The 26,947-nt window shown below is 44.4% G+C and overlaps 1 protein-coding gene across 1 annotated transcript in view; it reads right to left on the minus strand.

Moving 5' to 3' along the window:
* Positions 1-1,872: 1,872 nt before the first annotated feature.
* The window catches only part of Frem2 (FRAS1 related extracellular matrix 2), a 135,295-nt gene continuing 110,220 nt past the window's right edge, over positions 1,873-26,947 (minus strand). The window contains exons 14-24 of the mRNA XM_051157132.1: positions 26,017-26,320; positions 24,610-24,741; positions 23,874-24,205; positions 12,457-12,649; positions 10,609-10,713; positions 9,223-9,350; positions 9,002-9,136; positions 7,827-7,953; positions 6,532-6,719; positions 6,184-6,330; positions 1,873-3,123 (exon numbers count right to left, since the gene is read on the minus strand). Of these exons, the coding sequence (XP_051013089.1) occupies positions 2,614-3,123; positions 6,184-6,330; positions 6,532-6,719; positions 7,827-7,953; positions 9,002-9,136; positions 9,223-9,350; positions 10,609-10,713; positions 12,457-12,649; positions 23,874-24,205; positions 24,610-24,741; positions 26,017-26,320 (2,301 nt within the window). The 3' untranslated portion in view covers positions 1,873-2,613. The remainder of the gene's footprint in view (positions 3,124-6,183; positions 6,331-6,531; positions 6,720-7,826; positions 7,954-9,001; positions 9,137-9,222; positions 9,351-10,608; positions 10,714-12,456; positions 12,650-23,873; positions 24,206-24,609; positions 24,742-26,016; positions 26,321-26,947) is intronic.

The raw sequence follows: 26,947 nt of genomic DNA on the forward strand, positions 1-26,947 counted from the left end.
TTAAGAAAGGGTTGGGGCTGTAGGTCGGAGGCAGTGCCCCCCCGCCCCCCAGCATATGTGAGCCATAGGTATAATCCCCAGTCCTGAGTATTACATTGTGGATATTTCCCTGTGGAGCCATCTTTCTCATGTATTTTAATGTCTTGTTGTTTATAGGCTTAGGAGAGGCACTCATGGTAGCATTTATCTTTGCTTTTAGGTTTTACTGTGTAATATCAACCAGATGCTGGTCTGTATCAGGAGGTTAGGAGGAAATCAAGATCTATAATTGACTTCCTATTCTCAATGGGAAATTACATATTTGCTCTTAAAATATCAGAATGCTTAAAAATAATGAAAACAAGAACTTGCTTTATTTAGAAAAAACATTTTTCTTATTGAAAAGACTTTTAAAACCATTACTGTATTTTAAGTAACATATTTAGTGAATAGATATTTTTAAAATTATGAAAAAATACAAATAAAAGAAGAGAGAAACGAAGGGATAGGGAGAAAGAATACTGACATTTGCTATTGGGGAAGGAGGGCAGACTTATTTTGTATTTAATATGCCATCTAATTTATAGACAAGAGCTTCATTAAAGCAATGTACAGTTGAGTGGAATTGGGCATGGAAGCTGCCTGGCTAGAACAGGTGTAAAACAGCGTGTCACTAGTTACTGCATTCACTTACTGACCTGGAAACCCCAGGGTGGTCGGGCTCTGAAGCTCTCAACTGCTAGAAACAGAAAGCCGGTCGAGGACAGCTGCTTTCACAGTCTTCAGAAGTTGAACCCAAAACTAAGTAGTGAAAGTCCCTACACTGTTAATTCCCAAATTCCGAGGTAGCCAAATGCGGAGCTAAGCATCTGCCAGAAGTAACACAATGAAAGGATGATTATAAACTCCTGGGTCTGATGATGGGCCCCTGGCGGCAGTGATTTCTGTTTCTCTGAGTCCTCTGGGGACCTTTGTACTGTAGATAGGACTCGCTGAGCTCCCAACCGAAGGACACGACGGTCCACATCATCCCCAGAAAGATGTGGAACAGGAAGGGAAGCTGGCACCAAGCACTTCCTCCCTCTCCTTCAAGACCAGTGCAATTTTCTTTTCTCAACCAAGAGATGGCTGGTACTCATGGATACCCACTGACATACAGGAGTAGCCTGAGATGAGGTTTGCCTTCCAAATATCTCCATTCTACTAGGATGCCCAGCGTGGCCAGGGGGTGGTTGAAGTGTGAGGGACTCCACGCCTCACTGGAGGGTTACGCGGAGGCATTTGTCTTGTATGAAATTCATCTACTAGGTTTTAGGAAAGGGCCATTACTCTGCCGAAGTCCCCCCTTCCCCCCCACTTCTAAACAGAATCTCTAACACAGGGGTGGGGGTGGGGCAAAAACACATTTCCGAAGACATAGGTGATGCAAAGGAAGCTTTTACATAGTGAATAATCAAAGTGACAAACCACAAATAAGGTCCCAAAGGGGGACCTCATAGCACCGGGTCACTGAACTGAGGAGGCCAGGTGGAGATGTTCTCTTCCTGGATCAGGGAAGAGGGTCATGGACAGCGCTGGCCACCTCCAAGATCTGGAGTGACGTGTTTAGAGCAGATGTGAACCTAAGACAATGTCCTATGGCTGACGTAAGCTTAATGCTGCTGCGAGGCTATTACTCAAAGACTAGTCTCACTTGCATCCACTGTTCTAGAAAGCACGCCTACGAGGCATCCTGGTTGTACATAGCGTGTTAATAAATAAATAGCACTCTCACCCTTCACCGTTGGTAAAGATGTTTCTCATTATTTATGGGTTCAATATTGCAAGCATCTCAGTTCTTGAGAGCGTTTGTCCTGTGCTGACCAACTCTTTGTAGTCTCTTCATAGTCACGTCTACATCTCTACAACTACAACCAGTGAGGCCAAGTAGCAAGAGCTTGGCTGCTAATATCTACCCAACATATCAGTCTCTTAAAATCATTTCCAGAATTAATATATTCTTTGGTTTTAAGTTAATGTTAAATAAGCAAACGAGACAAAGGAGGTCTGAGGGAAATGAGAAGCAATTCAGATCCAAATGAGTTTCCCTTTTTTTCTACTCATTCCTTCTATGTTTTCCCAATAGTAAGAGGTGATTTGTGGGTTGAGCTGGCCCTAGTCATGACTTCGCGCTATCTTCATGGATTAGAAAACTTGTCATAACAGTGTGTTCATCACCTTCCTGAACTACCAATTCAAACCTTTCAGTTATACAAAGAATAGACAATGTGAGAATTGCATCTTCAAAATTCACACTAAAGTAACAAGAGAGTAATGGCTAACATCTCTCAGACTTCCCAGAGAGTCCTTAAGCACCTCTGAGTAGGTTCATCTCTACCGATGCCTAAAACCAGAAGCACCTCCCCTGCCAGCCAGCCAAGGCTCTAAGCATCCTGGATGCCTTCTTGGCAGCAGGAAAGAAGTGGCCTGAATTTGTCCTTTGATGCCTGCACGATGCAATGGAGTTCAAGTGAAAAATCTTTTAACATAGGGACTCTGAGCACCTTTGTCACAGAAAGTCCTCAGCTCTCTGCAGATGATCCCAAGCCATTGGGTATCCCTCACAGTCTTCCGAGGCCCATGAAGAGAAGGTTTTCACACCTCCGAGCTGTCGTTACATTGGTTCTGTGGGGCCATCATGGGCTCCGTGCTCCCAGAGCCCTTGGGAGCATGCTTGCCCCTGATCCTCTTGTTCTTGCACACGACCGCTACAGCTACGGCCAGGCAGACAGTGAGCAATCCCACCGCGATACCTCCTAGGACAGTGACAAGGCTGATGTCAGCGCTGGGACTATTGAGCTCCCAGGGCAGGATGCCATCAGGAGGAATTCTTCCATGGGGGACCTGCCTCTTGTCACGGCGGTCCAGGGAGATATGCTGGATATTTGTTCCCCGGTTGTTCTCAGCTCCGATTTCCCCCGCCAGTGAGGGTGCGCTCCTGGCTGCTCTCTTCTTCCAGCTCCTGGTAGTTGTCTGGGGCTGTCCCTGCTGTACCACGGAGTGGTACCGGAACTCCAGGCTCCTCTTGCCAATGCCTCGATGGGTACTGTCCTTTGATTTGACTGTATAGATTGTGTGTATGTACCATTCTCGGCCCAAGGCCACCTAGAAAACACAAGCCTAGTGTTAGGAAAGGAAATTCCTTGTGCACCCAGCTCAGGATTATCTGCAAGAGACATTAATGCCGAGGTCATAATAAACGGCCATTTTGTCTTTGAATTAGTCTATACCACACTCTGCTGTGACCGGCTCTGTATAGAGCCAATTGCACGATACACTCTATGTAACTCCCCCTTGTTATTTTTGCAGTTGGGGGATCAACCTCTGGCTCTTATACATGATAGACAAGTGCTGCACCATAGACATATGCCCTCGGGCCATCCCGTGCCACTCTTAGGTGACCGCGTACTTAGTGTATTTGTAGTCACAGTGAACATTATAAAATGATTTTTTTTTGATCTCTTAGTCTATCTTATTAATTTTAAAACCTAAGTGAATAGGGACATAGAGCTTGGTGTTTTGCTCTACCTCTTTCACCTAGTGAACGCTAAAGGCAGAACCACGGCTCACAGCTCACAGCTTCAGCAGCATACGTATATGCATGGGGAATCATGGAGTTGGGAAATCAGGTCTTTGTTTCTTTTGTGGGACAGAGTCTCACCATGTAGCCCTGGGTGCCTAGAAGATGTCACTGTGTAGACTAGGTTGACCAGGAACTCATGGAGATCTGCCAGCCTCTGCCTCCTAAGTTGCTGGGATAAAGGTTATGCACTACCACACCCGGATGGAAAATCAGGTTTTAAGCTTTTCCAGAGCTTGGAAAAGGAATCTTTTTCTGATAATTTGGGCGTGTATTCAAGATTTAGTGAAGTGAGCTGTTATGAGAGTTCAGAATAAAAACGATAGAATACTTGTTTGAAAGAATTCAAAGGAAAAAAATGGGCTTTTTTTTTTTTTTTTTTTAACGTCCTTCCTTGGAGATAGCTCAGTTGGTAGAATGCTTGCCTTATAAGCACAAGGACCTGAGTTTGAGCCTCAGAGCCTAAGTAAAAAGGATGGGCATGGGGCCAACAACCACAGTCCCAGTATTAGGGATATGGATATTATTGGACCCCCGTGGGGCTTGCTCCCCAGCCAGCCAAGGCTTCTTGTGAGCTCAGGGCAGTGAGAAGGGAACCCACAGTGTTCTCTGCCTTCCATATTCAGGTGCACATATATGTACATGCACATACCTTGTAATGTGGGTATATGCTCTCTCCTCTCCCTCCTTCATTCCCTCCCTCCCTCCCTCCCTCTCTCTTGTACACATACCACCCACACCCATTCCCCGCCCCCCCCCCACTACATACACCCCCCACTCCCCCACCACACAGTCACTCTTTCCCGAGGTTGAGGTGAAAATAACTCATTTCCCCTGTACGATAAAATCTTGTTTGGGTAGTTCTCAGTAAAAATCCTAAAGAAGACAGTTGTGCTCCAAGGTGTCATGATGTCAGCACATATCTAGACCTTGACCCTGGCTATCCAGCATCACTGTAACCACCTGCATCTGTCTCGACTTTCCCTTTCTGGGTCAGAATTTTTCATCTTGGTCTATGGAACCTTCATGACTGGATGTTTATTTCTTGTTCATGATTGCTTTTCTGAGCCTATCAATTCATATAAGACCTTATTTCAAAAAGATATACCGTAAAAATGCAGGAAGGAAGCTTTGAATAAAAAAAGTAAAGTGCCCAACAGTCAGATGCATTGTAAGCTGAATAAGAGTCATTACACATTCTTTTTTTTTTTTTTTTTTTAAATGCCAGGCAGTAGTGGTGCATGCCTGTAATCCCAGCACTCGGGAGGCAGAAGCAGGTGGATCTCCGTGAGCAGGGGGCCAGCCCGGTTTACAGAGTGAGTTCTAGGACAACCCAGTACCACACAGAGAAACAGTGTTTCAAAAATAAATAGATAACAGCCGGGCGTGGTGGCGCACGCCTTTAATCCCAGCACTCGGGAGGCAGAGGCAGGCGGATCGCTGTGAGTTCAAAGCCAGCCTGGTCTACAAAGTGAGTCCAGGATGGCCAAGGCTACACAGAGAAACCCTGTCTCGAAAAACCAAAAATAAATAAATAAATAAATAAATAGATAGATAGATAGATAGTTCAATCCATTTGTCCACAAATTTCGGGTATTCCTTGTTTTTAATAGCTGAGTAGTATTCCATAGTGTAAATGTACCACAGTTTCTTTATCCATTCTTCTACTGAGGGACACTTAGGCTGTTTCCATGATCTGCCTATTATGAATAAGGCTGCTATGAACATGGTTGAGCAAATTTTCTTGTGTGCTAGAGCATCTTCTGGGAATATTCCAAGGAGTGGAATAGCTGGATCTTGGGGAAGCCCTATTCCCAGTTTTCTGAGATAGTGCCAGATAGATTTCCAAAGTGGCTGAACTAGTTTGCATTCTGATCAGCAATGAGGGAGTGTTCCTCTCTCTCCACATTCTCGCCACCATGTGGTGTTGCTTGAATTTTTTATCTTAGCCATTCTGATGGGGAGATCTGGTGGCACTCAGAGGAAGGATAGCAGGCTACCAAGAAGAGATTTGATATACTATGAGCACATACAGGGGGAGGAGGTCCCCCTCAGTCACCATCATAGGGGAAAGGAGTAAGGGGAAAATGAGAGGGAGGGAGGAACGAGAGGATACAAGGGACGGGATAACCACTGAGATGTAATATGAATAAATTAATAAAATAAATAAATAGCAAATATTTAGTTAGTTATGTTTATTTTATGTGCATTGGTATGTTTTGCCTGCCTATATGTTTATGTGACACATGCATGAGAAGGACAGAAGAGGGAGTTAGATCCTCTGGCTGTGGAGTTACAGTTGGTTTTGTGAGCTAACATGTGGGTGGTAGGAATTGAATCGAGCTCTCCTACAAGACCAGCCAGTGCTCTTAACCACGGAGCCATCTCTCCAGCCACTATTACACAGTCTTATATCAATACTTTAACAAGGTAGCAATAGGTAGACTTCCTGTGACATCAAGCACTCTCACTCTTCTCATTCCCCATGCAGGACTGCTCTTATTTCCATCTTTCTATGATATGCCCAAGGCAGCAGTGTTAGGTACTCAACCACGGTTACATAGTAACTGGATGGCTGGACCTACTTGAAAGAGTGGTGTGGAGTCGACTTTAAAACCATCTGATCCAGGCTGATTCACTAAGAGAATGGCTTCAGGGTCATCCACTGCCAGTCTGGCATTAAACAGGACATCTCCAAAGCTGGTCGCCTGTGTCTCTGGCTGAGCCTTATCCTTAAAGCAAGAAGGAAGATGATTATGTCTGGAGGCAATGCCAAGTTTGCAACAACAGAAAGTTCTGTAATTTTAGGCCAGTACAGAGCATCATAAAATGCCACTATGTGATTTAAGCAAAATGATAATATTGATTTAAAGTGTGAGATGAGACACCTTATGCTTGACACACGATACAGCTCATTGGGCCAAAGCACTTACCACAATTTTGAATCTATGTAAGAGCGAAGGCGAATCAGCCAGGCAGCCGTACTCTTCATTCGCTGGGCTGTACTTTGGCACATAGCCATCATCCCCTGTGCATAAGAACACCTTCTCAATACTGCAGTGAAAGGAATCACCAAGGTTCTGGACAGGGTCCACCATGACACGACCATAAATCACATCACCTAAAACAGAGATGGGAATGCAATTCTGTTATATGAGGTGACGCTACAAACTATTAGTGACAGCGACACAGATTATTTCTTTTGCTCCCTAACCTGTCATGACACAGAACCTCTCTGTGTTCGTTGGCTTCAGGATCTGAGTCCCTGGGACTCAGAGGGGGACACCCCCATAGACTGAGCATAGAGAACCAAAGCACTATAACTTGACATTTGTGGCTGAAGTCCAGTTTACAGGAGTTAATTAGTTGGTGAGATGTTCACTAATACAAAATAACACTAACAAAGAAAATATCAATAAAAAGCCTAATTGAGTTTACTGGTTTTTGAAGGTAGGTTTAAGGGTGCTCCTGACAATGCACCATCTCACCAGCTGTAGCTGCAGCACTTGGCTACACCACATAACTTACTAGGAGCTGAGCACACAGCACCAAACAAGAGAAGCACATTTTTCACCTATGGGGTGAAAATTACAGACACACAGGACAGTGGGACATCATACATACAGAGAACAACAGGATATCACACACACACACACACACACACACACACACAGGATAACAGGACATCACACACACATATACACACAGAGAAGAACAGAACATCACACACACCATACACACACATACACATCATACACACACACACACACACACACGATAACCAGACATCACACACAAACACAGAACAACAGAACATCACACACACACAGATACACACACACACACACACACACACACACACACACACACACACGATAACCAGACATCACACACACACACAGAACAATAGAACATCACACACACACAGATACACACACACACACACACACACACACACACACACACACACACAGAGGCCAAAAGAGCATCACAGACGTACAGGACAACATGACATCACGCACACAGGATAATAGCCCCCCACACACAAATGCACAGGACAACAGAACATCTCACACACACACACAGAATAACAGGACATCTCACACACACACACACACACACACACACACACACACACACACAGAACAACAAAACATCACACACAAGACAACAGGATATCACGCACACACAGGACAACAAAACCACAATCTCACTTGGTGAGTGTTACCTTCTGCAAAAGCAACGTCACTCTCCTGCCCAAATCCCATGGACCCATCAGACAACCAGAGACTCTTCTTAGACAGCAGATACATGTGGGTGTTCAGGCTGAACTCAGCTGCCACTGGATCACTGACCTAAAACAAGGGAAAAACCTTTTTATGTACCGGTGAGTCTGATGTGCACAAGCACGCACAGTGCTCACAGGCACATTATCATCTCATGCTGCCATGCAGAACTCTGCCTTGAAATTTTGCTATCCACCCAAAGTAGCTTAAAGAACTGCCATTCTAATTATGCTTTTGAGGAACAAGGGTGGTGACTTTAAGCCATTTTTTTTTTGAGTGGGAGTAAGTGGTGTCACGTGCGTTCATATCTATGGGCTGAGTATGGCAACTGTGTAAAGTGTCTGCGAGTATCACGGTCAGCATGAGGCTGACAGTATAAATCCTTGGACCAAGGCTGGTGTTTGAGGTTTACAAATACCTACGGCCAGTTATGTACTAAGAGGTGGATTCTCTTGAAGACTGAGAACAAGATGAAGTGTAGACTCCTACTGAAAGTTGTCACACCTCCAAGATAGCAAATTGCAGGAAAGTAAGGCCAGGTAACAGCTAGTTAGTCCTCACATGCCCTGAGACTATGATTTTTATGTTGGAAACTGACATCAGATAAAAGAAAATCCCTTTTCCCTTTTCTCTCCCTTGGTTCCTTCTTGTACAATTTCCTTTTTTCATAGTCTTCGAGAATTAAAGGTCACCCACTGGTGAAGACCTATGTATTGAGTCAAGAAAACCGTGACTTCATGAACTCTGGTGCTCCACATCTGACCACGTCCCCTGGATGGGCAGGCCCGGTGGCACTCAGAGGAAGGATAGCAGGCTACCAAGAAGAGACCTGATATCCTCTGAGCATATACAGGGGAGGAGGTCCCTTTCAGTCACAGTCATAGGGGAGGGGAATAGGAGGAAAGCGGGAGGGAGGGAGGAATGGGAGGATACAAGGGATGGGATAACTATTGAGATGTAATATGAATGAATTAATAAAAAGGAAAAAAAGAAAAAATATACAAATACATTAAATAAATATAATGTATAAAAATAATAAAAGTATACAAATTAAAAAAAAAAGAAAACTATGACTTGAACAAAGTAGACTTCATTCTGCTAGCCCTGTGAGCCATACCTGTTGGAATCGAATGTCAAGGTCAAAGGTGACAGGCTCTCTGGGGTTGCAGGTGACCGGCAGACGGTACTCCTGGTTGGATGGGGCGGTACAGGGCACCAACTTTACCGTGTAGGTACCTGAGTAGTCGCGAACCTTTGAGGAGAAGAGAAGGCATTTTCACTTTGAAGTGTGCAGTGTGTCATCAGAAGACAGCAGAGAAAGTCCTTGGTCACACTTACTGCAAAGTCTGACATGAAACTCCATTGCTGGACGGGCTGGTTATAGGTTGGTTCGCTGCGTATGAGGCGGAGGGTGAAAGTGAGACCTGGATGGTCAGCTGACGCGATCAATGAGCTGGTGAAGGAGGCTGGAAAAGTACCAAAAGTCACAGTGGGCCAGAGGTTAAATTGAAAAGTTCTACAACAGTGTAGTTTTCAAGGTACACGATCACCTAGGATTTAATTATTTCTTACAAGTCTTCTGAATGGTACACTTTCCCTCATTTCAAAGATGGGGAAAAAAAAACCTGGGCAGACAGTGACTATGGGACTCTTCCGAGGTCACCCAGATAGGCTGTGTGACTTTGAATTCTAAATGTACTATCTTTTCTGATCTATGTAATTCAGTCAAAAGGTAGGTGCTCAGGGCTTCTCCAGGGAGTCAATGTAGGGCAAGCGACGCTGGGTGATTGCTGGAATAGCACGCCAAAGCCATGTGCTAAACTTAAAATATCCCATCAGCAAAGGCATCTTATGAACGAACTTTAATTCCAATTAGATTGCCTGCAACAGGGCTAATCACAGATCCAGTTCCTTAGAGACAAGGGCACTTTGAAGAGACTGCAAAGTTCAGGAAATGCTGCTTCCTCGTCGTCACAATGCAGACATAGGATCCCTTTTGGTTCTGTTTCTCACAGCTTAATCCACTTTAAAAAAATTACAATGAGCCTTCTTCTCGTCTCAAACACTCAGCTCTGTTTTCTCCTTTCTCAGAGCTTGTGCCCAGAAGAGGATGGCTGTGAACATGGTCCCTGAACCACTTGCCTTTTCAGCCCAAAAGATGGGAAACCAACTGGGCAATGTGGAAAGTCAAAGAAAAATGTTCCATTTCTAGTGAAATAGCCTTTGTAAAACAAACAAATACGACTTCATTGACACGTCTTATTAATATTCAAAGCACAGCCAGGAACTGCTTGTCCAGTCTCTACCAAGCGCAGTTAAGAAAACTGCCTGTCTCCATTAAAGTTTCTTACAGACCTAGAAAAAAGCTGAGCAGAAAAGTGCTGGCAACATGAATCGACTGAAGTGAGGTTTTTGTGTCATAGAAACAAAGCACAGAAAAGGACTGTTAGTCTGTGCATTTTATCAAAGGAAAACTTCTCATTAAAAAAAAAAAAATCCCCAGTCCGGTTTTCTTTTACAAGTATTCTGGGGTGATACATTTCTAAAGGGTAGGAGATAGATGAATGATGGCCAAGCATTAAGGACATAATTACACACATATAACACATGAAATGAAGGCCTTCAAAGCTGAGCGGGAAGCATGTTGAGACCTGTGTGGCTATGAAGATGTACATGCTGTCCTGTGGTGCCCACCACCACAGGCTGCCCACCAACAAGGCTTACCAGGATGTGACAGCACAAATAAGCCATGGAACTGAGCCTCGGTCTTGAAGTTTACAGCCAGGCGTCCCTCCTCACCAATGCGCATGCTGGTCGGATAGAGAGAGCCTACAGAGGGAAGGTAAAAACAGGTGGCCAGAGACCTTCACGCATAGATTTTTTTTCCTAACCTACTTGGCCTAATGTATAGACTCTTAACTTTCTATGAACAGCTATTATCAGATGAGTTCTAAACAACAGCAACAACGATTCTTTGATAAGGATAAATGGGGGCAAAATATTACTTAATATGAGTCAGGACACTATAAGATACACAGATGATTATGATACATTTTAAAAAACAGTTTCAGTTTGCAAAAACAAAGCTGTAATTTGAGATAAGGGACAAATGGCCTTGTTGAAGCTGTAGACCTTGAGACATGTAAGTGGGACCCGTGTGAGCTCTCCAGAACAGCTGCAGAATTGATGAAAGAAAACCCTGATTATGCTCAACTACCACCCTTGCCTATTTAACAAGCTGATTAAAACCTGACTCGAGGTTTCAAATACCTCTACAGCACTGAAGAGTTAGGGTTGTGAGAGGCTAGCCTGGGCTACACAGTCAGCCTGGTAAGGTTCTCCCAACCCCCTCTTCCACTTAAATGAGGGGGGGGGAAGATATTTATTTTTATATGTATCTTCTAAGATACACATAAAGGGAGTTAAATCCCTTGATGCCATCTGGCTTGGCTGTCCAGGGTGGTCACTGCACGTTCCTCATAGCTCTAAGAGAATTTTAATCTGTCCTATATGGTGGAATGACACTTCAGATGTGAGATCAGTTTTTTTCTGTCTTCCTGGCTGAGAAAATGTCACGTTGGAGTGATGGAGATGTTCATTGACTCAGCAGGGTAATGTGAGTCTGAAAGGAAAACAGCGCACAAATTCTGTCCCTGGGTCAGCTAGCTTGACACTCACAGGCTTTGCTTACTTTTAATCAATATCACCATCACCATCACCACCATTATCATCATCATCACCATCATTTTTATTCCCGAACCAGTCTCACTACGTAGCCCAGGCTGTCCTCAGACCAACAGCGACCCTCCTGCTTGATCCTCTGACGGGCTGGGATGACAGATGCTAGCCACATGCCTAGCTAACGTCTAGACTCCACGATTCCCACATGGGTACCTACAGCCCTACGGATGCTGCAGGGCTCGAGCTCTGAGCTCTAATGTTCTGCGACATTTGTCTACGGTGTCCCAGAATGATAGAGTTTTAATCAGAAGGCGACAGAAGCGTTGTCTGTGCCGCAGAGGAAACTAAAGCCTCAGGTTTAAGCAGTGTGCTTGAGGATACACAGATTACAATTAATTAGCTGGAGGGTCAGAACTAGAATCCCAGGCAGGGTTTACCAGTGGACTTTAATGTGGCCCTCTGGCATTGCAGAAGCAAAATGTGTAACTTCCCCCCCTTGATTTTATTCCCATTTTTTTTTTCAGCTGAAATCCCTGTATTTAGTAGAAGCCAGACAAATATATGGATTGTGTTACAGATGATATAAACAACCAGTCACTTACAATACAGAGCAAAATATGCCTGAAATTAAGAAGTTAAACTTCATAGTTACACATCCCACAAAGTCTGAGGCATTGGTATGATCTTGTCAAACAAGCTTTCCTTGGCAAAGGCTTAAAAAGTCACATTATTAGTGACTATGAAAACAAAGGTTTTGAAAGGGGACTGTATTATTTTTACACGCATCAAAAACAGAATTATCTTCCTGAATAATTACAATAGGTAAGAATGGATAAAGAAACTGTGGTTCGTTTACACAATGGAATACTGTTCAGTCACACACCAACCCACCTTGGAGTTCGGCCTCTGGGGGGCTGCCGATCCCGTGGTTCCACAAGATGGCAGTGTCGTACACGAACGTGAGCCGCAGTTCTGACTTCAAGTCGAAATGCTGCCAGCCTCCCACCCCAACAGGGGAATGGAACACATAGGAAACGTACAGAGGAACTCGAAGGGTCACGTAGGACTGCACTAGGTTTAGGACCTAAAACGATGAAGTCATTCCTGTCAGTGTTCCCCAAATCATCCCGCTTTTGCAAAACGCCATCTCTTGTCACTTCACTGAAGATTTTGTGCAATGAAAGAAATTAAGTGATAGTCATTCACAACACTGGTTTTCCTCACTTCGAATACAACAGGGATGTATGTACCAACACTCTTTAAAATAAACACGATTTTCATCTAAGTATGAGCAACTTTATCAAGATACGGGTCTCACACCACACAATTCACCCAGAATAGTTTTCTGATGTAGGCAAGGAGCCATGCAAGCACCACCCCAATTAATTTCAGGAATTTTTCATTACTTTAACGGGAATCTTGTACCCGGGAGCAGTCACTCTCTCACAGGCGGCGTGTCTTCTGAACATGTAGAAATGAATCTTGTCGGTTGTACCTCTTTCAGTGCTTCACTCCCTTCTATTATGGGATATCAGCCAGATAGATAGCTATATTCTACTTTATTGGTCCTTACCAGAGAATGGCTGTGACTTGCTACCAGCTTGGAACTATTGTGCAAAAAGTGCACCCGTGAACTATTTTTTAAACGTATAGAGGAAGTTAGGATAAGCATTAAAGAAAGGAAAGAAACATATTTAGCAATGACATAATTCAGTTATCATGTCTGAAAACAATTACATGAACTGGTTTTTGAATTTTATATTTTCTGTCTTTTGGTAGGTAGTCAGAAGATGGGGCTAGGGAGGTCAGGAGGATAAATTAACCCATAGGAAGTACCTAGCAAATTTCAGACAATGTGCTGCTTACTAATAAACACTGTTTAGTATTTTCATTCTCATAATTGTATGTGTATGTATGCAATGTGGTCTGACGGGTGGATGGATGGTGGCTAAAAAGCAAATAATTAGGCAAGCCCATCAGAATTTTTGAAAAATTACTTTTATTTTATAGCATGAGTGTTTTGCTTGCATGTGTGCATGTACACCACATGCTGCATGCCTGGCGCCCACAGAAGTGAGAAGGCACCAAGTTCCCTGCAACTGGAGCTACAGACAGTTGTGAGCCACGCTGGGGGTGCTCTGAGCTAAGCCCTGCAGGAGCAGGCAGTGCTCTTAACCACTGAGCCATCTCTCCATCTCTCAGCCCCCTCTGCAGAATTCTCTGCACCTCGGGAGTGGCCAGTGGAAGTTGGAACATAGTTACTAGCCTGTGTTCCTCACTCCGACACTTTGCTATATTCCACCCAAGGTAGAGAGGTCCTAAGACTGCCTAACAGAAATTACTGTATTTTAATCTCCAAACACTCTAAGGACCAGCACAAGCATCACATTGCCTCTCTGTGCAAGAGGAAATGGTCAGCTGACTCTTCTTGAAAGTTCTAATCTGGCTGTTGGAAGTGGTCTACAGAGTCGACACAGGGACTGGACATGCATTTAGGTCATGAGAACCACACCATGAGACATCGCACTCTTGTGGCGTTAAGAGCTAAGTCCTCAAATCACACACAGGCAATCCAACTCAATAAAGAAAACACACGTAGTGAAAAAGAAGCACCTACCCGGGTTAGCAACTTGTTTGGTTCCCACCCATGGAATGTGAATATTTCCTCTCCCTGATAAATCCATGCCTTGTAACTTGAATACCTTGAGATGTACTTTTCAGGGGCAGCCATGGTTACCTACCACTGAACAATGAATTCTGAAGGGCAGCTAAGACTCTCTGGCTATCTGGGAGAGTGACTTTGTCAACCCAGATGCCACTGGTGACTAAGATGCATATTTCCAGCATTTGGGGAGGCAGGCAGATCTCTGTGAGTTCGAGGCCAGCCTGGTCTGCAAAGCGAGTCCAGGACGGCCAAGGCTACACAGGGAAACCCTGTCTCGAAAAACGAACAAAACGTTCATATTTTATTCCATAACTTCAATAAACCATCAATTAAAACGTTAGGCTTCAGGCATGTGTGGGAGCCAGGCCCGACTGGGCTGCCTGCCTGTCTTGCTGTCGCATGTCCTGTTTTTAGCAGCTTCCGTGTCTGTGCTTATTTTGGTTAGCTAGTCATAGTTACCACTCTGAGAAGGCACCCCTCCCTTCCTTGGGACTTTCCCTCGTGTTCGTAATCACCTCTTGAGGGATTTCACCTGCGAGTGGCATGCCTGCCTATAAAAAGGCTCTTTGGCTGCTGAATAGAGGCCGTTGCTCTCTTAGCATGAAGGACCCACTGTTTTATTGTGTGTTAAATCCACAGTTCCTCGCCCTTGACTCGGTACTGTGGTGACGCAGGCGCCACAAGTAGAGGTCCCATGAAGATTGGGAAAGAAGGGAGGAAGCTGACGGATCGCCCAGGGAAGCTGGCCAGCGCCTCATGGAGGTAGGAAACGGGCGTATTGGAAATGGATGCCACAAGTTCTTCCATGGCTCTGGTGGATCAACTAGTGAGATTGTTAGAGGATCAAGGCACCGGGATTAAGCATAAGACTGATAAAGATTTCATAAAAACAATAGAATTGAGTAGTCCTTGGTTTATGGTGTCAGGAGAGCTAAATGTCCAAGATTGGGATCAGGTGAAATCTGACCTCCAGAGGATTTCACAAAACAAAGGGTCCAACAGTGTTCCTATCACTACCTTTTCATTACGGTGTCTTGTTAGAGATGCGCTTAGAAACAAAGATGAGAAAAGAAGACAGCAGCTAGGAAGTATGGAACTTGCCCTGAATGAAGTGCAGGAGGAGCAATCTGTAAAATATTTGGTCCCATCTGAGATTGCCTCTGATATATCTTCTTCTAATTCTGAGGAGGAAGAGGCAACTTTAACTTCTGAAATATGGGCCCTCAAGAAGAAGTTGAGGGAGTGTAAGGTCAAAGAAAAAAACTAGAGGAGAGCAGCCCCCGGCGTATAACCCAGATTATCAAAATCAATTATATTTGGCAGAGCCTTTTGCTCCCTCAGGGAGAGTAGTCTTTCCAGTAGTTGAAGTGCCTCACCCAACTAACCCAGGGCAAATGCAGAGACAGTTTAAAGACATAAAACAGCTTAAAGAGGCAGTTATGGCTTATGGGCCACATGCCCCTTTTACTATTGCCATTTTTGAATCCTTCACAGGACAATTCTTAACACCTAGTGATTGGCTACAAATGTGTAGAGCAGTCCTCAGTGGGGGTGATTATTTGCTTTGGCGCAGTGATTATCAAGAACAGTGTATTCAGACCGCCGCACGTAATGCAGCAGCTGGGGTTCCACAGAAAAACGTGGATATGCTAGCAGGCATGGGTTTGTGTACTGAACTTAGTGCCCAGATACAATATGACCCACCTGTGTATGCGCAGATTGCAACTTGCCCCACGAGGGCTTGGAAGTCCTTGCCTAATAAGGGGGCAGGAGAACAGCTGTCTAAAGTTGTCCAGGGACCCTTGGAGCCCTTCCAGGAATTTGCTTATCGCTTTATGCAATTGGCAGGAAGGATTTTTGGAGATGTGGAAGGAGCCATGCCTATTATTAAACAATTGGCCTTTGAAAATGGTAGTAAGTATTGCCAGGAAGACCTTAGGCTTTATAAATATAAAAGTGTGAATGGCTATCTGAAAATTTGCCAAAGTATAGATACTACTCACATAATGGGGCAAGTAATAGCTTCTGCTGTTCAGGGACAGTCACCTTCTGGGGGAGTCCGGTGGAAAACATGTTTCAGATGTGGCCAGATAGGACACCTTAAGAGAGAATGTACTCAAAGGGAGACTGGACAAGCTCGAGACAGAGTTGATCATACCAAGCCAGGCTTATGTCCTTGTTGCCAATGAGGGTATCATTGGGGAAATGAGTGCCGCTCTAAGACAAATAGGCAAGGGAGGCCATTGCAGGGAAAGGAGCCTCGGGGTCTGCTCCGGGCCCCATCGAGACAGGTGTGCAGAGCCTGTTTTTAGCAGCTTCCGTGTCTGTTTATGTTGGTTAGCTAGTCATGGTTACCGCTCTGAGAACGCACCCCTCCCTTCCTTGGGACTTTCCCTCGTGTGCGCAATCATCTCTTGAGGGATTTCACCTGCGAGTGGCATGCCTGCTTTGCTGCCTATAAAAAGGCTCTTTGGATGCTGAATAAAGGCCGCCGCTCTCTTGGTACGAAGGACCCGCTGTTTTATTGTGTGTTAAATCCGCAGTTCCTCACCCTTGACGCCCTTGACTCGGTACCACGGTAGCACATGTGCCATAGGCACGGACTCACAATTAAGAATGTAGCTTTATTTTTTGCCAATATCAACATACTCTCCATCAAATGTTATTAGAACGCTGTTCTGGATGGAAATTTTAGCATTTATTCTTAGTCAGATAATTGGAATATAGCATCCTATGTAATGCTCACTTGATTTTATTTAACTTTTGGGAACTTACTATGTAGTCTAGAGCTCATGACAATCCTCCTGCCTCAGCCTCCTGTGTGCTGGCATAATAGGTGTCTGTCCCCACACCTGGCTTAATTTTGTTTAACTCTCAGTGTGATGATTTTTAGACATAGGATCTACTTGTATCTTGTACACTTTTTCTTATTTAGGGCCAGGTTTTCCTGGCTATTTAGAATTGCTGCCTTGAGGGTACACGTGCTGAAATCGAAGCCATCTCAATCCTTCAGTCGCCTGCCTATTTATTTCTTCAACCCAATACTGCAGTGGAACCAATTATCTCTGATGCCTCTTTTAAGAGTGTTCAGTTTTGGTTAACCTTTACCTCAGGACCTTCAACGGTATAAATAATCAACCGAGGCCCAAATTGAGTGACCTTACATGCCCTAATTGACATTTGAAGTTAATTAACAGAGGCAAATAACACTTTTAACACAGTATTTAAAGGGAAAGTCCAAAATGTAAACGTCTTGGAGAAAGTAATACATTGTCAAATTTATATTATGCTATCGAGTGGCAAGCATATATGTGGAAAGGGCATTGTTTGCCTAGGGGCAAAGCCAGGCTGCCACTCTGCATGTGAGATGGGTAGGCATGGGGATGCATGCCAGTATAGCATTATACATACACTCTCCACTCTGATTCTGTCTCCATTTAGAGGCTCAGTAGCCACACAGAATTGATGGCAACCATACTGGACAGCACAGCTCTAGATCCCCACATTCCAACTCTTGTAATTAGGCCACATGCATTAAAAACAATAACCACTAAAAACCATGGCCCTTGAATGTAGACTATGTGGTTTCAGGGAATTTACCTGAAAGCTTGAACACTCTGAGCTGTTAGAATTCTTCTTCGGGGATGCCATTGGTGAGGAATGCCCCCCACCCCCTGCTGCAATGTGGTTTTCCTATGTCTTTTATTGACCCAAGCCTCTTCCAAGCTGGAGGTATTGGTGACTATATAGAAGAGACACAAAGAGCTTCAAGTCTCACAGTGAGCAGTTAGCTGCTCAGTTGAGGGGGCGTTTCAAGTTAAAGTCTCTGCCAAGTTCTCTAAAGTAACACATATCTAAGAGTGCTCAGGAGGAAGAGGCCTTGGCTTCTACCCAATTCCAGCTCTTCTGAAGGTCTGGGAAGCAGAGAGGAAGGCACAGATCCTGAGTAGGCATCAGTGTTAAACCATTAATTCCGTAGAATGGAGGACAACTTCAAGGAATGTTGGCAATACAGAATTACGCTTGATATAATGAACAACCATAGAAATAATGGTTGACTATGTTATGATGAAACGCTCAAAAGGAAAGCATCATGTAGCCATCAAGTTAAGAGTCTGGCAGGTGAGGATGGCTTACACCTGCACTTGGGAGGCAGAGGCAGGTGGATCTCTATGACTCCATGGCAAACCCAGTCTACACAGTGAGTTCCAAGCCAGCCAGGGCTACATAGTGAGACTGTCTCAATAGAAAAACATGCTCGCGTTAATTTAAAAAGCAGTGTATAAAACAGTGTAAGAAGAATTAGGCTGTTGCCATTAAAGTGTGTATTGAAAATAGATGAATGAGTCCTGTGTTTGATCATGGTGGGATAAAGGGTGGGGCTTTGTTTGACTTTTATTTGTTCAGAAATGATGCTATCCTGATTGGAATAGTATTATAAAACTTGATACACTTGATAAAAATAGGCAGCAACATGCTTTATGAACATTATGTGAATGAGGGTACACCTGACTGATTTAGTGTGGCTTTACTTACAAGAAAATCAGTATAGAGAGTGTAAAATAATGAAATGACATGGCCTCTGACATACGTTCTAGCCTCAATGTTCACATTTGTAAGCCAAACACACATGTAAAGAGGAGGCAAATTTATTCATCCAACAAATCAACTAAGAGAGAAGTATTTGCTTCCTTTCCAGACCACAGAGTGTCTCCCCAGGAGTATACTGCAATCTCACGCCGGAAGAGCAGACCCTAGCCTGCTATGCCTGCCAGTCGCACTCTGTGACCTGCTGTGGCACGCCTACCAAGAGTCAAGCCTCTTACCTTGCCCGGCAGTCAGTAAAACTGACAAGAATGCCTTTTACTTTTCAAAGAATTTGTTTTCAAGAGAGAAGTCACCAAAATTTCCAATTGTTTAAAAAACTAAGTTTAAAAAGCTTCTGTCAAGTGTTTCTCATTGCATGCTCAAACAACCTTAGTTAAACAGAAACAAAACAAACAAAACAGAAAACAGGACATGCATAGAGGTAGGGCAGATTATTTATTAAATCTGTATTTTTCTTTTTTTTTTTTTACCTGCCCTTGCATTTTTGACATTAATGACTATGACTAAAGATTGTTTTAGAGCTAAATACAATTAAATAATTTTAAAATGCTTTTTCTTTGCTTTGTTTTTTTTGTTTTGTTGGTTTGATTTTTTTGAGACAAGGTGTCTCTGTGTAGCCCTGGCTGTCCTGGAGTCCTTTTGGTAGACCAGGCTGGCTTCGAACTCACAGAGATCTGCATAGCTCTGCCACCCTGAGTGCTGGGATTACAGGTGTGTGCCACTGCGTCTGTCCGGCTTGGCTTAAAATTCTTCTCCTTAACAGGTGACATTATTAACCTTTTAACGAGTAATAATTTGGCCTATACAAGTCTCCTTTGCTGGTATGTATGGGGTCCTCACCAGGTCCCTGGGATGTTTTCTGGCACAGACTAGATGGCAAGCCACTATTTTGTGAATATATAACTGAAAAAGGAGGTTTTGATACCGGAGGAAGAGAGCTACAGTGAAACTGGATAAAACTCAACAAACTTCACTGTCAGCACATAAAAACCCGGGATTTCCCCAACCATTTGTTCACCGTGGCAACACTTTCTTATAGGTTAAGCTGTTGGAATAGCGAGCCTGGAGGCAGAATATTCTGCGTGTCAGAGACAGAACTTTAAACACACACAAACACGCACACGCGCACACACACATTCACATACATACGGTAGCAACAGAGCAATATTTCAAAGGTAGCTGTAGCAAGCACAGGTTAATAAAAGTTGTTTGCACAGTGCTACCTTAGGCTAACATGCCAACTCTAGGACAGGTGGAGGGTGGAGGTGCTGTCTGTTAGATGCTTGCCCAGGGCTTTATAGCACATTTCTTGGTGAGTGAAAAACAAACCTGGGGGTGTTCAGAAACCTATAGAGTCACTGCCAAACCCACCAGTCAAGAGGATGGATGGTTCACCTTTATTTTTACCAGTTTAGCAGGTTATAAATTCAGAAATGTGAACCTTTGTAAGACTGAAGAAATTCTAAATCTGAATCTTTTTATCCGATGATTCAGCTACTTAGAAAACCAACCCAGGAATTATGCTTTCCTTTCAGCTGCACACCTCCAGCACCAGAACCCTCACAACCCCCAGCATCAGGCCCATCACACCTCCAGCATCAGGCCCCTCACTCCTCCAGCACCAGGACCCGCACACCCCGCAGCATTAGGCCCCTCACCCCTCCAGCATCAGGACCCTCACACTTCCAGCACCAGGACCCTCACAACCCCCAGAATCAGAACCCTCACACCTCCAGCACCAGGACCTTCGCAACCCCTAGCATCAGAATCCTCACACCTCCAGCACCAGGACCCTCACACCTCCAGAACCAGGACCCTCACACCTCCAGCATCAGGGCACGCACACCTCCAGCATCAGGGCCCGCACACCTCCACCATCAGGACCCTCACACCCCCCCAGCATCAGGACCCTAATACCTCCAGCACCAGGACCCTCACCCCCCCCCAGCACCAGGACCATCACACCTCCAGCACAAGGACCCTCACACCTCCAGCACCAGGACCCTCGCATCTCCAGCATCAGGACCTAGATTTGCTTTGTTCTACCTCTTTGGCAGAGGATGTATTTTAGCACAGGGTTTTCATGGTAGCTGCTCTGCAACATTTATCTATGCGCAACAGAGGAGGCACTCGGTTGGCATTCTTATAATAGTGGCTGTGACCACATCCATTTTATGGTCAATTAAATGTTAAGATAAGCACATGGTGGGTTACTGGCATGGGAACGCCAGGTACATAAATCTGGGCAAGTTATCTGAGTTTTCTTGCTTCTCTTTCCTTATGTATAAACAAGGGGCTGGGGTTGGGTGGGTGTGACATTTATTGTTGTGGAGTTTTTGTGAGGTAAGAATGAATATATACAAAGTGTTTAGGAAAGTGAACGGCACATATTTAAAAATAAATTTACCAGTTATTATTATTATGACTATCACCACCATCGTTATTAGTTTTGGTTGAGACAGTGTCTTATGTAGCCGAGGCTGGCCTTGCACTTCTCATACTCCTACCTCTAGTTGTGAGTACTGGGACTGCAGGTGCACAGAGCTACTCTTGGTCTGTGTGGTGTTGGCTAAACTGAGGGTTTCATGAAATCAGACAAGCTCCCAACAGAGCTACCACATCTCCACTGCCATTATTATTATTATTATTATTATTTTTTATAGACAGTACTACCACTTGACTAATTTTCTTTTTTTTCTTAGAACCAATAATGAGTGGAGGAAAAGTAAGGGAGTGCCTGGGAGGGCTAGATTTATTTTATTATATTAATTTGCATTTCTTTTCCTTCACCAATGGTTCAGCCTTATGCATGTGTGCAATGGGGAGAAAGCAGGAGGGCATTGATAGGATGTAGAAAAATTGCAGTTTAAGCCAAGGAAGAATGTCAGGGTACGTGGGGTGTCCATCTTTAAGCTTTCTTTTAGAGGATAAGCAATGCGCTCTACTAGCTTGTTACCACACAGGTCACACGGAAGGTTTTGGAATTTCATAAAAGTACCTGAAACTTCAGTGAGTTACATGGAATATGTTCTTCCCAGTGATGTTGATCATCCTGGTTCCACCGTTAGAGATTTTCAAATAATGCCAAAGCAGGGAAATCCTCTCACAAGGGATTCTTATGTGTTGGCTATCTACTGGAAAAAAGCTGGCACGAGCTGGTTAGGAACTGGATAAGCTGGGGGATGGAGAGATGGCTCGGTAGTTAAGAGCACTAGCGGCTCTTCCAGAGGATACAGGTTCAAATCCCATCACCCCATGTTAGCACAGAGCTACGTGTAACTCCAGTTCCAGAGGATCATCTGACTCCTTCTCTTGGCCTCTGTGGGTACCACATACATACATGCAGGCAAAATATCCATACACACAGCTAGCTAGCTAGATAGATAGATAGACAGACAGACAGATAGAGATCGATAGATAGATAGATAGATAGGTAGATAGATAGATAGATAGATAGATAGATAGATAGATAGAGATGATAGATAAAATAACTGGCTGACTGACAATTCTCAGGGCATGCTCTATCTCATTCCTGGTATGTTACACAGGCCTTTTGTGCAGGATAAACCTGGCTGAAACGGGCCAGCTCTTGTCTAACAGCCGAACCACCCAAAGTCCAACTAGAGAGAAACAACACCAGCTTCAGCGACTCAAGGTCACTGTACATAAGATGTCTCTGGACTCAAATGATTCAATATAATGAACATAAAAAAGTTATCAAAGTAGAGTCTAAGCAAGCATTTAGTACCCAGATTTAGTCTGAAGAGTTAAACACCTCATGGGCAAGACTCGCCTTCAAAGCAAGCTTGACACATTGCTGTTGGCCTGCATAAGCTTTAGCAGGGTGAAGGTAACAGTACACCGTGAAAATGAGCTGAGTGATGGAAGAAAGATGGACGTATCTCCATTTTGTGGTGAAGCCAACAAAGACCCTGCTGAACTACATGACAGTCCTGTGACTGTGCCCTATTTTGTTTTATGCCAACCAATCCTGTGTCTGGAACAACCAGAACATAAGACGGTGATTTCGGAACCGCTGCACAAGTGCTGTGAGAAAGCGGTAAAGGTATTGGATCTGTAAAGAGAGGGCTGAGGTAGTGTTTGGTTGGTTGTTTTCTTTTCTTCCCTCCTTTCATTTCTTGATTTTTATTTTTCCTCTTCGTCTGGCAAAGACCGACTGAGAAAGGAGCACCCAATGGACTGTCATCCATGAGGGCTCTGTCTAATGTGTCCAGAGACACACAGCTAGAATCCATCAGAAGCAAATGAATATCAACTGTTTGCTTGATTATGGTATTGGCTCATCCCCACTTCACACCACCTTTACACTGATGCTTTCATAGGGATTTTCACTAATTCTCGCTATTCACTGACTCTGTCTGCTTTCTGAGGATGGGAAGTCTTAACAACTTGCGAGCCCACTGACTTCCAGGCATCATGAGTGGCCACCCATCAACACCGACAGTAAATGAAATCTCCGAGTTCGGGTTCCACAGCTCTGCTGTGGGGAACAAACTTGCGGGCAGTTACCATACACTTTCCCCTTTGCTTTTAATACAGCAGGCATACAGCCTTTAGAAATACGCCTCCAGGAGCTGCCACTTCCATTAGGAGTTTAGACTTCCCTTGGCGAATTCTTGAAAGATGTGGTACATCCTGCAGGACGTTTGCTGCTTTAACCCATCTGACCCTTTTATAACTTTTTTGTTACCTCAGAATTTTAGTTCAAACATTCGTTATAATTTCCAATAGAGATTTTAGTTTTTTTTGTTTTTGTTTTTTTTTTAATTATAACCTAAGCGGAGACTTTGTTTCTTATTGTTTTAACAATGTCCTTTTGATGGTGCGGGAGGAGGATTTTGTGTATCTCTTGTGCATTAGTATGTACTAGGACATAGGTTTTTGTACCATTGATGACAACCATCTGTCCCTCTGTGAGTAATGACTAACAATACTGAGATAACAGTTGAGATTTGGGGGGAGGGGGAAATCTATTGACAGAACCAAGCTGTGAGGCTCATATTAGATCACGTACCTGGCCATCTGTCCCGATGGTTCCTCCACAGTCTGCCAGGAGCTCCGACATGTCATAGTAGCTGACAAACTCCCACAGACAGGCCTCCAGGTTCAGGTTTCGGTAGAAGCGTAAGGTGCTGGAACCCCTCACAGGTACACTGTACTGGTAAGGATAGGTCTCCCCAATAACCTCCGGATTCTTCGTGGCGTTTGTCAGGAAGCCGTGGTGGGTCTTCACTTCATTGTAGTCCAGCAGGTTGGAGCATTTGTGGTTCCCAACTCTTGTGCCATCAGGGCTGAGGGTCAGCTCAAAGTTGGACAGCTCTCTCGTGGAGATGACGGGCAGCATGCCTGCAGGAAAGCAAGAGGAAGCACTGTCTGATTGCATTTGTGTTTTTATTTTACTTTTAAAGACTGTTTTGTTTTTGTTGGTTTTTTTTTTGTTTTTGTTTTTATTTTTGTTGTTGTTGGCTGTTTGTTTTTGTTTTGTTTTGGAGACAGGGTTTCTCTGTGTAGCCTTGGCTACCCTGGACTTACTTTGTAGCCCAGGCTGGCCTCGAACTCACAGAGTTCCACCTGCCTCTGCCTCCCTGAGTGCTGGGATTAAGTTGACAGACTTTCAAGGCTGGGTAGAAAGAATTGAAAGAAGCAGAGTTGAAAGTCAACTAACAAACCGAAGATTAAGGAAGCGAAACAAACCAGGTTACAACTACCCAAGATGCTCCTAAGGTCTTGCTTTACCCCAGGGTACCTACCGTCTATGTGTGGCATCGTGACGGTGAGCTTGATGAGGTTTGGAAAGTCTGGGTCCTCGGAACCAGTATAGCGCAACTTAGCTGAGAATGGCTCCGCCCCCACTACCCCAGGCACACGGGGCTGACAGAGACCTTGAAGAAAATGAGCACATTTATGCTAAAAGAAGATAACAGACAGCATGTGAAGAATATCTTAATATAGGTGCTATTATTTTCCTATATTTTAATATTCCCTGTGATCTAAGACCTGGATGAGAGCTCCTGTCATAAGGAAACAGAAGCCTGTGGGTGAGAGGCGACCACAGCATGCAGGGCAGGATCCTCTCAACAGGTTTGAGAGGAAACAGTTCTTGGCCAGACTGACTTAATATATGATGCTCATTTAGGTCAGGGACATATTGACAAAAATTATAGTGTGACTAGACAAAATGCGCATGGTTGAAATACAGCATAAAAAGAGCATATAGTTAAGTGAAGTGAACCTGACTGTTATCCTAGAATAATATGATTAATCGCAAAATGTACCCGATACGGTAGCTATAATAAGTATTACTTATTGGTGAATAAAACTGAAAGTTAGCGTGTGTTTTAACAGTGCTGGGCACCGATCCTAGCACTTTAATGCATTAGAAGTTCAAGTCCTAAATACACTTTATTCTCAGAAAAAGGATTTTAAGCACGTGTGTGTGTGTGTGTGTGTGTGTGTGTGTGTGTGTGTGTGTGTGTGCGTGCTGTGGAGGCCAGAGGCATCAGATCCCCTGTAGTGGGAGCTACAGGCAGTTCTAAGCCACCTGAAATGGCTGCTTGGGACAGCATGTGGGTCCTCTGCAAGACTGACACATGTTGCTTGGCTCCAGCTTCAAACACAACCTCCATTTTGATGTGAGTCGAGACTGTATGCACACGGCTCCCCACCTTCACTGTCACCCCCTTTGTGTCCCTAGCAGATTCCCGACAGGCAACAGCTAGCTGGGCTCTTTACCTGGTAAGCACCCCTCCTTGTCTAGACCTAACTCTTCCTCTTTTTTCTCTTGCAAGCTCCCCCACATGTTGGCTTGCCATGCTCCTTAGAGCTACATCTCATGCTTTCCACATTCATCTCCGCGGCTCCTCTATTGAGGACCAGACTCAGATAGATCCCTGTGCCTCCAATTCTCCTATGGGCTCCTGGAGAATGGCAGCCCTCCTTCATCATCAGTGTGAGCGCAAGGCTCTGGACTTGGCACACCATGGGTGCTCATGAAATGTGCAGAAAACTGTTTTCTAAGGAGGACTGTTGTGAAAATGGATGTTCATCTTTAAGCACTGCTATGGCATACACGGGCCTTGGGAGGAATTTACGCACTGAAACAAGGCACTTGCAATGCTGCAGTGTTTCCGTGACCCCGTGGGAAAACAGCCTCTCACCTTCCTCTCTGCCAATGGTGACGATGGGGCTCGTGAGTTCCAGGCCTTCCTTCCCATTGGTGTTCACTGCACGAGCAGCACACTGGACCCGGGAGCCTGGCTGAAAGTATATGGAGTCTAATGTGATCATTTTGGATGATGTGAAAAAGGTGTCGAAGTCTACCTCTCTCATGGGGCTGGTTACACCATCCGGGCCAGCGGGAGCGCTAATCAGCCATCTGTATCTGGTCAAAGTGTCATTGATGTTCTCACTGGCACAAATAGAGCCTGTTCTGTCATAATCTGGATATTTGGGGTTGCAGGCCTATGGGGGGAAATCAAACAAAACAGATCTGCGTTAGGACCACAGTAGAGAGTAATGCGAACTTGACTCTTCCTGAGCTCCTTCAGTTCCAACGCTTCCCCTGTTTTCTGTGCCCCACAGTGCTACGTGTTGTTCATGCAACTCCGGAATTCTTATTCCCAGCTGTGATAGCTTTCCTGTCCTTTAAACTTCAAATAGCTCATTGGACATCGCCACATACTGGACCCCTGGAGTTCTTCTTGTTCTTCTTCTTGTTCTTCTTCTTCTTCTTCTTCTTCTTGTTCTTCTTCTTCTTGTTCTTCTTCAAGATTTATTTATTTATTTATTTATTTATTTATTTATTTATTTATTATGTATACAGTATTCTGCCTGCATGTACACCTACAGGCCAGAAGAGGGCATCAGATCACATTATAGATGGTTGTGAGCCACCATGTGGTTGCTTATTCTTAGCCCTTATTGCTTATTCTTATTCATGCTTCTGTCCCCCTCCCTCTGTTCCACAGAAGCTATTGAAATCTACCTGGTCACACCATCAGGGTCAGCAGGAGTGCCACTCAGACACCCACTGACATCCGAATGCTTCTCTTTCCTCCTTCACAGCCAGTGTGGTAGGTGACCTTGACC

This window comes from Acomys russatus, chromosome 15, assembly GCF_903995435.1.
Source record: "Acomys russatus chromosome 15, mAcoRus1.1, whole genome shotgun sequence".
Taxonomy (NCBI): domain Eukaryota; kingdom Metazoa; phylum Chordata; class Mammalia; order Rodentia; family Muridae; genus Acomys; species Acomys russatus.